General features: G+C 46.3%; 1 protein-coding gene across 2 annotated transcripts in view; it reads right to left on the bottom strand.

Annotated features, from left to right (window-relative positions):
* Positions 1 to 7,601: 7,601 nt before the first annotated feature.
* Positions 7,602 to 13,053, bottom strand: part of TXK (TXK tyrosine kinase) — a 46,028-nt gene continuing 40,576 nt past the window's right edge. For both annotated transcript variants that reach the window (XM_075997754.1, XM_075997756.1), the window contains 3 exons: positions 11,702 to 11,820; positions 9,507 to 9,664; positions 7,602 to 8,622 (listed from right to left, as the gene is read on the bottom strand). In XM_075997754.1, coding sequence (XP_075853869.1) covers positions 8,554 to 8,622; positions 9,507 to 9,664; positions 11,702 to 11,820 — 346 coding nt within the window. In that variant the 3' untranslated portion in view covers positions 7,602 to 8,553. The remainder of the gene's footprint in view (positions 8,623 to 9,506; positions 9,665 to 11,701; positions 11,821 to 13,053) is intronic.

The following is a 13,053-nucleotide window of genomic DNA, read 5'->3' as shown; positions in this document are numbered from 1 at the left end:
TGCAATTGTGAATTGTGCTGCTATAAACATTCGAGTGCAGGTGTCTTTTTCATAGAGTGATTTTTGATCTTTTGGGTAGATGCCTAGTAGTGGGATTGCTGGATCAAATGGTAGATCCACTTGGATCGCTTTGAGGTATCTCCACATTGCTTGAGAGCAACTCCCTCAGTTGTTTCCAATTCATAGAAATGTTTAGGGTGCAAGAGCCTCTTTCTTACCCGTGCCTGACTCCCACCATTTTATAAGTGAAGAAGCATGCTATTTCTTATCTCACAGTTAGGGCCAGAATGAGGCCCACACTCCAAGCCTCCCAACACCCCAAGCTACTCAATGCATGGAATGTTAGACACATTTCGGGGGAGCTTGGTGGAGTTTGTTGTGCAAAAACAACAACACACCCACAGCTGTAGTGAATCAAACACACGGAAAGTTGTCCTGTAGTCAGGACAAACTACAGTTTTCCTCAGCAAGCTGTGCTTGTGTCTCCCTAACATTTCAGCACACTGCTGCAGCTTAAAAGAAACATCTAAGAGGCGAGCTCAGGTTGCAAAGATTCTTAATTTTTACCTTGACAAATGAGCAACATTTTCCCCTGAAAAGCTCTGATCGGTTGCAGAAACAAAAGTTTTGAAAGCATTGCCTACCTGAACCACTCTTTTCCCCCTTTGGTTACGAGAATCATGAGAAGCCTTTCTTCTTGAGGGAAAACTGAATGTCTACTAAATGCCATTGGTTTAGGAGGAAACTTTGACCCAGAAGGCAGTTTAGGGGGTGTCCCCCAAATCTCTGCAGGCCAAGCTCTTCCCAGGAGCTGCCGCTTTACTGTTGGCTCCAGAATGTTCAGTTCCCACCAGGGCAGGCTCTTTCTTGGTCAGCCTGCGGGAGATGAGTTCTCACATTCGCATCTTCATGAGGACGCTGGCTAGAGCGCAGTGAGGTCTGCTTCACACCCAGCAGCTCATTGGCAATCTGGGAGAAGCACGTAGGCACGGTTGGTATTGGAGATAAGGGAGCCCTACTCCGATTACCATCTCTCCCCAGAATTTCCTGCCAGACTCTGGCTTCTGGGGTGTAGCCAGTCACTCCTATCAGTAAACAGCATGGAAACTCGCTCTGGCCCCCAAAGCTTGTAGACTGCTTCGTGAATGCCTCCTATAGTGCTCGCCCACCACGAAAACCAAGTCCTGGGCCCTGGTTGTTTAATCTCTATGGAGAAAGCCTCTAGATCACCCCTAGAATGGGTCCTGGCTAATGATATGAAGCTATTCTCTGAGTTAAAAAATGCAGAAAATAAACTCAAGGACATCCCATAGCTTAAACCCAATAAACCAGATTGTTTTGTAGACCAGGAATGTGAAAAATTAGCCTCTCCTACTCAAAAGGCCTCTCTGTCACTCTGTTAGTGTTTGCCTTTTTTTTTTGTCACTACTTATATTGCATCGTATCACCAAAAGAGTTTCAAATAAAATTGCACGTCAATAAAAGAGGCCTCCCTCCTCCTTAGCCCATGGAACCATAAAGCTGGGTTAGAACGGGCAAGGCTTGGAAGAAACAGAAAATAAATTCCTACGGGCAGGATTAAAGGTGGCTTTATTTACCGTTGGTACCTTGCTTGAACTTAATTCTTTCTGAGTAGTCTTGCATGCACGGGAAAAGGCAAGGCTCTCTGCCAGTTTTGGGAATGTGCTTTTAGGATGACAGGATACAGATTTAGGTACCACGGTGATTTGGTCTTTTCAGCAAATACTGAAACAGACGCTCAGCAAAGAGAGGCTGCTGGATTGAGTCTACCCGGGCAAAAAAAAAGGAGGACCGACATCAGAGGCACGATAAATGAGGCCTCACTGTGGGAACCAAACTGGTTTAGAATCAGACAGACTTAAAGCAACTCAGTGCAATTCACGTCCAAACAACAGGCCCACTTCTTACAGATTGGCACCTGCTGATTGAAGATTAGCCCGAAGCTAATCAGGAAAAATGAAAAGTGTGGAGGAACTGGTCAAACGAGATCAAGTGTTATACTATTAATATTTGTTTGGGAGCACTGGGGGCTGGAGGGAGCAGGTACCCACGGTGGGAACACACAATCTACTTTCACAGTGTCTGAACAACTCGCAGTCCAACAGAGCGAAGAGTAACCACTTCCACCAGACACGTCTGCGTGTCTAGTACCTTCGAAAGGCGACAACTTCATGATCCTGAGTGGGAACATAAAGCATGAGATGCAAAATACGTAGCTAAACAGAGACCTATTCTATCTTGCTACCAAACAGGCAAGAGAATAAGGCTGATTTCAGGCAGAATTTAACTCACCTGGCTTTCCTTTCCGTCCTCAACCAGCGGACTCTGCAAGATAACAAATCGCTTTGTAAAATATTTGAACCTCTCTGGCTCTTCTTCCCTGAGGTTGCATGGAATTCTGCAAATAGCCTGGCCCCGTTGGTGAGATACACAGATGTACAGGATTCTACCAGTGTGTCAACACCTTTGATATTTTGCTCCAGAGCCCTGGTCCTGCTGAAATCAAGTGAGGAGAAGTTGCAAGCTCTTTGTCAGCAAACATTGAAAAAATATCTGTCTCCCTGCGTTCCACTTTTTAATAAACCTCACAAGAAGCCTCAACCCAGAATAAACGTATTTATACGTTCGTATTTTATCTAATGCAATGATTTTTTTGGCTCTGGCTGCACATTCCTTTCACCTGCAGAGGGTTTCAAAAATTACCATGCCTCCTAATTCACCCAGACCAATTATCTAGAACACCTGAGGGGGGGAGGTTGGGTCAAGGCAACAATATTTGTTAAAATCTCCCCAGATGATTTGAATATGCAGCTAGTGTTGAAAACCACAGATCTAATCTAAGAAATCACCTATGATAGGTCACATCCCAATTTCACAGTTGTTAAAAAAAAAAGTGCTGAAATATAGTATAGTCTGTCTGTGGTTGTTCTCCATTTCTTAGAGTTCAACAATCTTTGAAATAAGGTACATCATCTACTCCCTCTTTTCCCCAACAATGATCATCACTATACTTTCTTGAAAACTATAGGTAATTGAACAACGTTATTGTTAATACGTCTGAAATGTTTGCCTGACAATTGAAATAGAATATTTTTATGTTAGCATGAGCTGCCCTAACAAAATATCATGGAGAGGGCGGCGTAAACAATAGAAATTTACTTCTCACGGTACTGGAGGCTGGAAGTTCAACATCGGGGTGCCATTAAGGTCAGGTTTTGGGGAGGGCTCCCTTCCTGACTTGCAGATGCCCACCTTCCTGCTCTCACGTGGGATAGAGAGAGCAAGATAGACAGCGAGCTTCCTGGGGTCTTTTCTTAGAGGCCCTAATCCCAACATGAGGGTTCCACCCTCAGGACCTTATATAATCCCAATCACCTCCCAAAAGCCCCACCTCAAATACCATCAAATATCATCCCGTCCAATGTTATGGCTTCAACATACGAATCTGGTAGGAAGAAGACACAAACATTCAGTCCATACAGTTTCACTACAAGCAATTTGACTAATTTGAATAACTAAGTAAATATTAGCTAAGACTTCCGTTTTTATTATTATTTTAGCGTATTATGGGGGTACAAGTGTTAAGGTTACATATATTGTCCATGTCCCTCTACCCCCTAGCTAAGATTTCTTGAGTAGTATGACACTGTATAGATTTCAAACCATGTTTCTACAAAAATAAGACAGGGCCTTATATTTATTTTTCCTCAAGAAGACACCCTAAGGATTATTTGCAGGGGATGTGTTATTTTTTTTTAAGTACGGTACAACCATCTCCATTGATTCCAATAGAGTGAAGTCGTCTTCTTCTGGAACATCATCATCACTCTCCAAACCCCGAATCCCATCCTGAATGTCTTGCGACTCTGTTTCCTTTAGAACCACTGGCCCCGATCTCTCCTGTGGAGCACTAGAGCTCTCACGGGGCGGATGAGAAGGGCTGCTCGTGTTCTTTCCCGCTCCGCGACGACATGCATGGGTTGTGCAGATGCGCTGCAGCCACGCCCGTCACTAGGGCTGATTTTCACAGCCACGCCCATCACTAGGGCTGATTTTCATAGCCACGCCCATCACTAGGGCTGATTTTCATAGCCACGCCCATCACCAGGGCTGATTTTCGGGGTAGGGCTTCTATTGTACAAATGCTTAGAAATCCTGCTGGGGCTTCTTTTATGGGGAGGTCTCATTTTCAGGGAAACACGGTGTATATACCATCTTATTAAATTCTAACAACTCTGCAAGACATGGGTTATCATCCCAATTTTGCAGAAGAGGAGGCACGAGTTGGGGGAGAATTTAGGAAGCAGCAAAGCCCGATTTGAATGCTGCCATCATCGGCCTTGGCAATGACCATTGCAACTAGCATCACCAGTGTGATTAAGGGTTTGGCACGATTTTTAAGTAGAGGTGTAGTGTACATAGCTGCCACCACAGGCGTCAGCAGAGCTGTGTCATGTAGGCATGGACTTGGCTCTATGCCATTGAACATCTGACCAATGATGGCTTCAAGCAGGCGTCCTCAAACTACGGCCCAGGGGCCACATGTGGGAGTTTTTGCCCGTTAGTTTTTTTACTTCAAAATAAGATATGTGCAGTGTGCATGGGAATTTGTTCATAGTTTTTTTTTAAACGATAGTCCAGCCCTCCGACGGTCTGAGGGACGGTGAACTGGCCCCCTGTTTAAAAAGCTTGAGGAGGCCGGGCGCGGCAGCTCATGTCTGTCACCCCAGCACTCTGGGAGGCCGAGGCGGGAGGATCGCTCTCGAGGTTAGGAGTTCAAAACCAGCCTGAGCAAAAGCAAGACCCCATCTCTACTATAAATAGAAAGAAATTAATTGGCCAACTAATATATATAGAAAAATCAGCCGGGCATGGTGGTGCATGCCTGTAGTCCCAGCTACTCGGGAGGCTGAGGCAGGAGGATCGCTTGAGCCCAGGAGTTGGAGGTTGCTGTTAGCTAGGCTGACGCCACGGCACTCACTCTAGCCTGGGCAACAAAGCGAGACTCTGTCTCAAAAAAAAAAAAAAAAAGGGGCAAAAACACCTGCATGTGGCCCTCGGGCCGTAGTTTGAGGACGCCTGATCTAGAAGATGTTTCCATGGTGACCCCGTAAAACACAGACACAAGGCAAAAAGAGCAGGAGTACAATACAGGCAAAGGGTTAACTGGCTGAGTTATTAAAAGGAAAAGCAACTGACTAATAAAAGGCGTTTTGTTTGGTTTGGGAAGTTTGGAGCTTCATCAGAAAATAATCAAGTGCCCCCTTGTCCACTCCCCTCCCAGGAGAAAGAAGCAGGATTGGGATTCTCAAGGTCTGTGCTCCTTGCAGCAGGCAAACTTCCCAGGATGGAAATAAAGAGTCTGTGACATTCAGACCCAGTGAGGACGAGGAGCCCGCAGCGTGGGTGGCAGTTGGCGCTCGGAGACGAAATACAGGAATTACCTGATCTGGGAGCCCAGAGATTTCTTCCTCCTTGACCATGTCTCATTTGGCCTCCTCCAAGCCTTCTTTGTCACCAGGCCTCCTGTCGCTCCCATCGCTGGCCTGGCTTTAGCGAGAATCCTGCTAAATTGGGTTGGTGAGAATGTCCCCGCCCCTGATACCCATCACATTGCTCAGCCTCCACCTTCATGGCCAAGTGCTTGGCCAGCCTTTAGTTAGAATCTTGTGGAGCCAGTTGAACAAGAGTCCCCTAGCCTTGCCACCTCCTCCCATCTACCAACCCCATCGCTCTGGCTATACATTCCCACCGTCCTCCCTGCGTTCACAGGGAGTTCAGCCTCTCTCCCTATTGCGACATTCTCAACACCTATTGCGACAGTCTTGAAGAAAGTCTTCCTTTCCATCTTAGCAAGTGTCAAAGCCATTTTTCTTTTTTGAAACGGAGTCTCACTCTGTTGCCCAGGCCGGAGTGAGTGCCGTGGTGTCAGCCTAGCTCACAGCAGCCTCAAACTCCTGGGCTCCAGCGATCCTCCTGCCTCAGCCTCCCGAGTAGCTGGGACTAGAGTGAGTGCCGTGGCATCAGCCTAGCTCACAGCAGCCTCAACCTCCTGGGCTCCAGCCATCCTCCTGCCTCAGCCTCCCGAGTAGCTAGGACTACAGGCATGCGCCACCACGCCCGGCTCATTTTTTCTATATATATTTTTAGTTAGCCAATTAATTTCTTTCTATTTTTTTTAGTAGAGACGGGGTCTCAGTCTTGCTCAGGCTGGTCTCCAACTCCTGAGCTCAAACGATCCTCCCGCCTCGGCCTCCAAGAGTGCTAGGATGACAGGCGTGAGCCACCGCGCCTGGCCAAAATCATCTTTCTTTGACAGTCATGCCCCTCGCTCTGCAGCACCGAGGATGGGACCGTGGGCCCAGGGTATTTGGGAGGCTGTCAGGTCCAGCCTCGTGGAGGACTGTCGTTCTGCTTTCTTGTCTCCTTGCTTGGAAGAATCACAAGCAGGCCAGTGCGAGGGAAGAATCGCAGACAGGAAGGCATTCGACACAAATGGCTCTAATTGCACAAGAGAAGGGACTACACAAAGCGACAACAGGTTCCAGACAGAGGAGCGGGTGTGGAGAAAGGTGCTAAGTTCTCCCAGCTGGTTTCATTTCCTGGGCCTGGTCCGGGGAGCACTCTCGGGGAGCACTCTTGGGGAGCACTCTCGGGGAGCACTCTCCGGGAGCACTCTCGGGGGTGTGGGACATTACCAGGTGATTGGCATACATCAGGGGCCCTGCATTTTCCTGCAGTCCTTCCCCTAATTGGTCCCCACCTCTAGGAACCACCCCGCTGGCCTGTACCTGCCACCTGCGGCTGTGGTCCCCGCCCAACAAGGCTGAGCGCTAAGGGAAATGGCCTCGTAGAGAGGACAGTCCTGCCAGCAGGGAGGACTCCCGAGAGGCGAGTCTCTACTCCCGACAGAAGCAGAGGACCGGGGCTCATTAGAAATAATGAACATTTATTATCACTGATATTGAAAGATTTCAGGCCGGGCGCGGTGGCTCAGGCCTGTAATCCCAGCACTCTGGGAGGCCGAGGTGGGAGGATCGCTCAAGGTCAGGAGTTTAAAACCAGGCTGGGCAAGAGCGAGACCCCCCATCTCTACTAAAAATAGAAAGAAATTAATTGGCCAACTAAAAAAATATATAGAAAAATGAGCCGGGCATGGTGGCGCATGCCTGTAGTCCCAGCTACTCGGGAGGCTGAGGCAGGAGGATTGCTTGAGCCCAGGAGTTTGAGGTTGCTGTGAGCGAGGCTGACATCATGGCACTCACTCTAGCCCAGGCAACACAGTGAGACTCTGTCTCAAAAATAAAATAAAATAAAATAAAATAAAATAAAATAAAATAAAATAAAATAAACACTCTTAAATTGTCCTATCTCATCTGTATGAAGTATACAATCTCAGACTTGAAATCAGGTTCTGAATTTTCCTGATAGTGGATATCGCTGCAAATAGAAATGTCACCAACATCTGTTCAGTGAGGAACTTTTGGTTCTCTCCTACAAGTGTTTAAAACTGGAATGTAAGAAACCATTTCCAAAATAATCAAATACGAAAACAATAAAAAATAAACAAAAAAATCAAATATGTACAAAAACAATTTATTAAATAACGTATAGGAAGACTACAAAAGACATTTCCAGAACACTCATATTCATGTCATTTACAAAACTTCATTTTCTACAAAGGTCTGTCCAGCTGGAAAGCATGAAATTCTTCAGGGCAGTCTTCTTTATTCCATGAGTTGGCAGAATTTATTTCCATCTTCTGTGCATGGAGCACTGAAATGATGAACGTCACTTTTTTCCAACCAAGACAGTTCCTCAGCCTCATGACAGATCAGGTTTCCACGTCTTCTGGGCTGTTCTCACGAAGAGCAGCCACTGCGAAAGCTATTTTGGATCCTTTTCTCTTCTTCACATACAGGATGTGAGATATATTACAGAAAAATAAGAGTTTGGGGCCGGGCGTGGTGGCTCACGCCTGTCATCCTAGCACTCTGGGAGGCCGAGGCGGGAGGATCGCCCAAGGTCAGGAGTTCGAGGCCAGCCTGAGCAAGAGCGAGACCCCCGTCTCTACTAAAAATAGAAAGAAATTAATTGGCCAACTAAAAAAAAATTAAAATATATATATATATATACACACACACATATATATATAATTAGCTGGGCATGGTGGCGCATGCCTGTAGTCCCAGCTACTCGGGAGGCTGAGGCAGGAGGATCGCTTGAGCCCAGGAGTTGCAGGTTGCTGTGAGCAAGGCTGACGCCACGACACTCACTCTAGCCTGGGCAACACAGTGAGACTCTGTCTCAAAAAATAAAATAAAATAAGAGTTTGGAAGTCTGTCTCACACCTGTAGAAAAACCATTGTGAGAATATTCTTAAATTCTAAAAGGCTTTAAAAGCCTGTGTCTCTGCACTGTCTCCGAGAGTCAGCAGCTCTGCAGGAAGACATTCCCATCCGTGGCCCCTCGCGGGGCTTCCTCTCGTGACCGTTCCGGGAGATGACCTCTGGGCTGGCGCTCCGTCGCAGGTCACCAGGTCTCTGCAATCTCGGCGAGAGTCCCCAGCAGCTCAGCGAACGGAGGGCGGCCTTTGGGTTTCTAGAAAAGGGGAATGGACATGATCAGCTTGGCTCAAGACTCCCTCAGACTCCAGCTCTAGAACCTTCTAGCAGGGGCCTGGATCCAGGCTGGTTCTCCAAAAAAAGAAGAGAAAAATATCTTGGTTGACATTACAGAGGCGTGATTAGCAATTGAGCAAGGCGGGAACGTGAAACTGTAGAGAGCTCTGCATAAATAAAATGGCTAGAGCTGCGGACCCTGGCCACAGACAGTGTTTAAATAATTAAAACGAGGCCGGGCGCGGTGGCTCACGCCTGCAACCCTGGCACTCTGGGAGGCCGAGGCGGGAGGATCGCTCGAGGAAAGGAGTTCGAGACCAGCCTGAGCAAGAGCAAGACCCCGCCTCTACTAAAAAAAATAAATTAATTGGTCAACTAAAAATATATAGAAAAAATCAGCCGGGCATGGTGGCGCATGCCTGTAGTCCCAGCTACTCGGGAGGCTGAGGCAGGAGGATCGCTTGAGGCCAGGAGTCGGAGGTTGCTGTGAGCGAGGCTGACGCCACGGCACTCACTCTAGCCTGGGCAACAGAGCGAGACTCTGTCTCAAAAAAAAAAAATGAGTTTCTTGAAGAACCAATCTAAGACAGATAAGACTTGGAAAAGGCACTGAATTCCTCAGATAAAAGGCCATTGTTCAAAAGGAAATGGGTTAATGGCTTTGTAGTCCGAGTTCCAGACAGAAATAGGACTTCCGGCTCTCAGGGTCATTAGCAAGAAGCCCACGCCTTTCTGGGCCATGGCAGAGTTCTGGAATAATGTTTGTGATAATCAGGGTCTGTCCACCCCCGCTCCCCCACCCCCACCCCCGCTGCTCTCAGACTCGGGGACCGCCAGGCTTTGGGGACAAGTCAGGGTCCCCACCTCGTGCCAGCAGCTGTACATGACTTGGTAGACGGCCATCGGTGCCAGGTGAGGCCGGTACAGCCTGAAGCCTTCAGAAATGGCTTCCACGACTTGCAGATTTGACTTGTTTTCGAAAGGCATTTTGCCTTCCGTGAAAACTTCCCACATTAAAACTCCTGCAAACAGAGCGCACAGAAACAAGCAAGGGATTAGAGGGAAACAGTGGCTTGGAACTGCGAGAACTCTTGCAGGCTGCATGGATTTCCCCCTGCAGCCTCTGAGTTAGAATCCCCCAGAACGAGAGCAGTTGAAACCAAGAGGGAAGCGGACCCTGTGTGCACCTTGGTTTTTCGAAGAGGCCTGTAGCTTGAAGAGAACCCAAGGGAAAACGAAGCCTTTCCTTTGCCATTGTTCTTGATTGGCCCCTTGTTAAAATAAAATACTGGTAGCATTTTCATTCCTAAGCATGACCCATGTACAAGTGCCCTGAAATCAGTGAACCTTTCTGCCCTTCCATAGAAACTGGCAGAATTGTGAGTCCCCACTGCCTGCCATGGCTACGAGTTTTCCCGCCAGCAGGTGGCACATGTCTGTCCCCTCCTGCCACTAAAAGACTAGACCGCTGGGTAGAGCCCCAGAATAGCTAGGAGGTCCTATATATATTAAGTAGGTGTTCAATAATCATGGATCGATTGATTGACTAGTGAAAATCCTTCAGGAAATTCCAAGTTGCAGTTTATTTAATTATTCACTTATTCTACAAATACTTACTAATTATTATTATTATTATTATTTTTGGAGACAGAGTCTCGCTTTGTTGTCCAGGCTAGAGTGAGTGCCGTGGCATCAGCCTCGCTCACAGCAACCTCAAACTCCTGGGCTCAAGCGATCCTCCTGCCTCAGCCTCCCGAGTAGCTGGGACTACAGGCATGTGCCACCATGCCCGGCTAATTTTTTCTATATATTTTTAGTTGGCCAATTGATTTTCTTTCTATTTTTAGTAGAGATGGGGTGTCACTCTTGCTCAGGCTGGTCTTGAACTCCTGACCTTGAGCGGTCCTCTCTCCTCAGCCTCCCAGGGTGCTAGGATTACAGGCGTGAGCCACCACGCCTGGCCAAGAAGTCGTCTTACAACCTAACTGCTCTCTAGTAGAGCTTCAAATGTCACCTAATGAAATTATCACATGCCCAAGGAGAGCTAATGAGACCAATGATACAAGCTTGACCTTACTGTAGATAATAAAATTTGCACATGTATTGCCATTTTTTTGGAATATCAACTCAAAAAACAAAGTCCATTGGACATGGGTCTATAGTGGCTCTCTCTCAATAAAGAACATTATCCAATAGAAATATCAGTTGAGGCCGGGCGCGGTGGCTCACACCTGTAATCCTAGCACTCTGGGAGGCCAAGTCAGGTGGATCGCTCAAGGTCAGGAGTTTGAAACCAGCCTGAGCAAGAGCGAGACCCCGTCTCTACTATGAATAGAAGGAAATCAATTGGCCAGCTAAAAAATTATAGAAAAAATAAATTAGCTGGGCATGGTGGCGCATGCCTGTAAGTCCCAGCTACTCAGGAGGCTGAGGCAGGAGGATTGTTTGAGCCCAGGAGTTTGAGGTTGCTGTGAGCGAGGCTGACGCCATGGCACTCACTCTAGCCCGGGCAACTGAGTGAGACTCTGTCTTAAAAAAAAAGAAAAGAAATATCAACTGACATATCCCAAGGCAGCTTATGTCTAAATTCCATAAAATTGGAAGGTAACAAAATAAATGAGGCGGCGCCATTTTTAACCCAGGTTTTTAAGTTCAAGTTATCAACTAAACAGTTGTAAAATGGTCAAGCTCCTTAGTAGTCAGACAATGAAGTTTATTAATTACACCCTAGAGTCAAAGACACTGTACGATCATTGCTCCTTCAAGCCTCCCTGGCGTGGAAAAGTTGGCTGAGTTTGTTTCCTACTTCAGTAGACTCTTTGTCATGGATTTACAGCCAGTGCTCATAGGGGAAGGAAAAGATCCCAAAGAGAGACTTACGTAAGAAGACGTGAAACCCCAAAAGACAGTCTGGATGTGGTTAGAACACACATGACCAAAAAGCACAGTCACAAAACAACTTTTTTGAAACTGCTGCATCCTATTAGGAGATCAAAGTTGAGAACACTGCCCATTTTTATTAAATCGAGCTCCAGCAAATGAGCAGCAAATGCACTCACCGAATGACCAGACGTCAGATTTACTGCTGTACTTGTTGAAATGGAAAACTTCGGGGGGAGACCACTTGACCGGGAATTTGGCTCCTGAGGAACTGATGTATTCATCATCTAGAACATACCTAAGTCACCAGATTCAAAGCACATCGTGTTAATGACCTCCGATTTCTACTTATTTCAAATCCCTCCAGTCAATTCTGAGTTGCTAAAAGACCAACTATTTGACCTCAGAAAGGTTCTGTACCCCTTTTTTTCTTCTTGTTAGCACAGTGTGAAAGAATAGTGTTTCTTCCCCAAACCAAGTCTTAGTTGCGTTTGTTTTATTTGGGTCTCCAAAACTCATGATGAAACTTCAGTCCCAAGCATGGCTCACTATTTATGTTGGTTCTGATAAACTCTTAACTCAAAGAAGCATGCTGAATGCTCTAACCACCACGGTTATAAAAAGGAAATACAAGATAAGCAAATCACTACTCTTCTTATAATAATAAAAAAAAAATGAATTCAAAGTTGGATGCCATATTTTCTTCCATGCATATATTTTTTGGTGAGGCATAGAGAAGGGTGGAAAAATAAAAGTATATAAACATAATACTTTTCTTTTTAAGAGATGGGGTCTCACTCTTGTAGCCCAGGCTGGAATGCAATGGCACTATCATAGCTCACTGCAGCCTTGAACTCCTGGACTCAAGCGATCCGCCCAACTGGACCTCCAAAAAGTGCTGGGATTACAGGCGTGAGCCACTGCACCCAGCCTGAATATAATACTTTTGATGTGATAATTTTCTAATGGGCCAGAGTGCGGTGGCTCATGTGTATAATCTTAGCACTCTGGGAGGCCGAAGCAGGAGGATGGCTCGAGGTCAGGAGTTCGAGGCCAGCCTGAGCAAGATCGAGATCCCATCTCTACTAAAAATAGAAAGAAATTAATTGGTCAACTAAAAATATAGAGAAAAAATTAGCCAGGCATGGTGGCGCATGACTGTAGTCCCAGCTACTTGGGAGGCTGAGGCAGGAGGATCGATTGAGCCCAGGAGTTGGAGGTTGCTGTGACCGAGGCTGACACCACAGCACTCACTCTAGCCCGGGCAACAGAGTGAGACTCTGTCTCAAAAAAAAAAAATAAAAATAAAAATAAAAATTCTAATGCATTAGAATGGCCCTATATGGAAAGAAATCAGAAATAACTACAATCTCCTTAAGAGAAAAGAAAAAAAAGATTGAAACCTCTCTCTTTTTTGAATCGTATGCAAGAATTTCCAAATGTGGGAATGAGGAAAGAAGAGACCACAACAATATTTTTGAGTTATTTATTAACACAGCCTCACACTCCCAATTTTTTTTTTCACATTCTA

This window comes from Microcebus murinus, chromosome 26 (assembly GCF_040939455.1).
Source record: "Microcebus murinus isolate Inina chromosome 26, M.murinus_Inina_mat1.0, whole genome shotgun sequence".
Classification (NCBI taxonomy): domain Eukaryota; kingdom Metazoa; phylum Chordata; class Mammalia; order Primates; family Cheirogaleidae; genus Microcebus; species Microcebus murinus.
The sequence above is the reverse complement of the archived record's forward strand: the minus strand, read 5'-3'. Positions and strand labels throughout refer to the sequence as shown.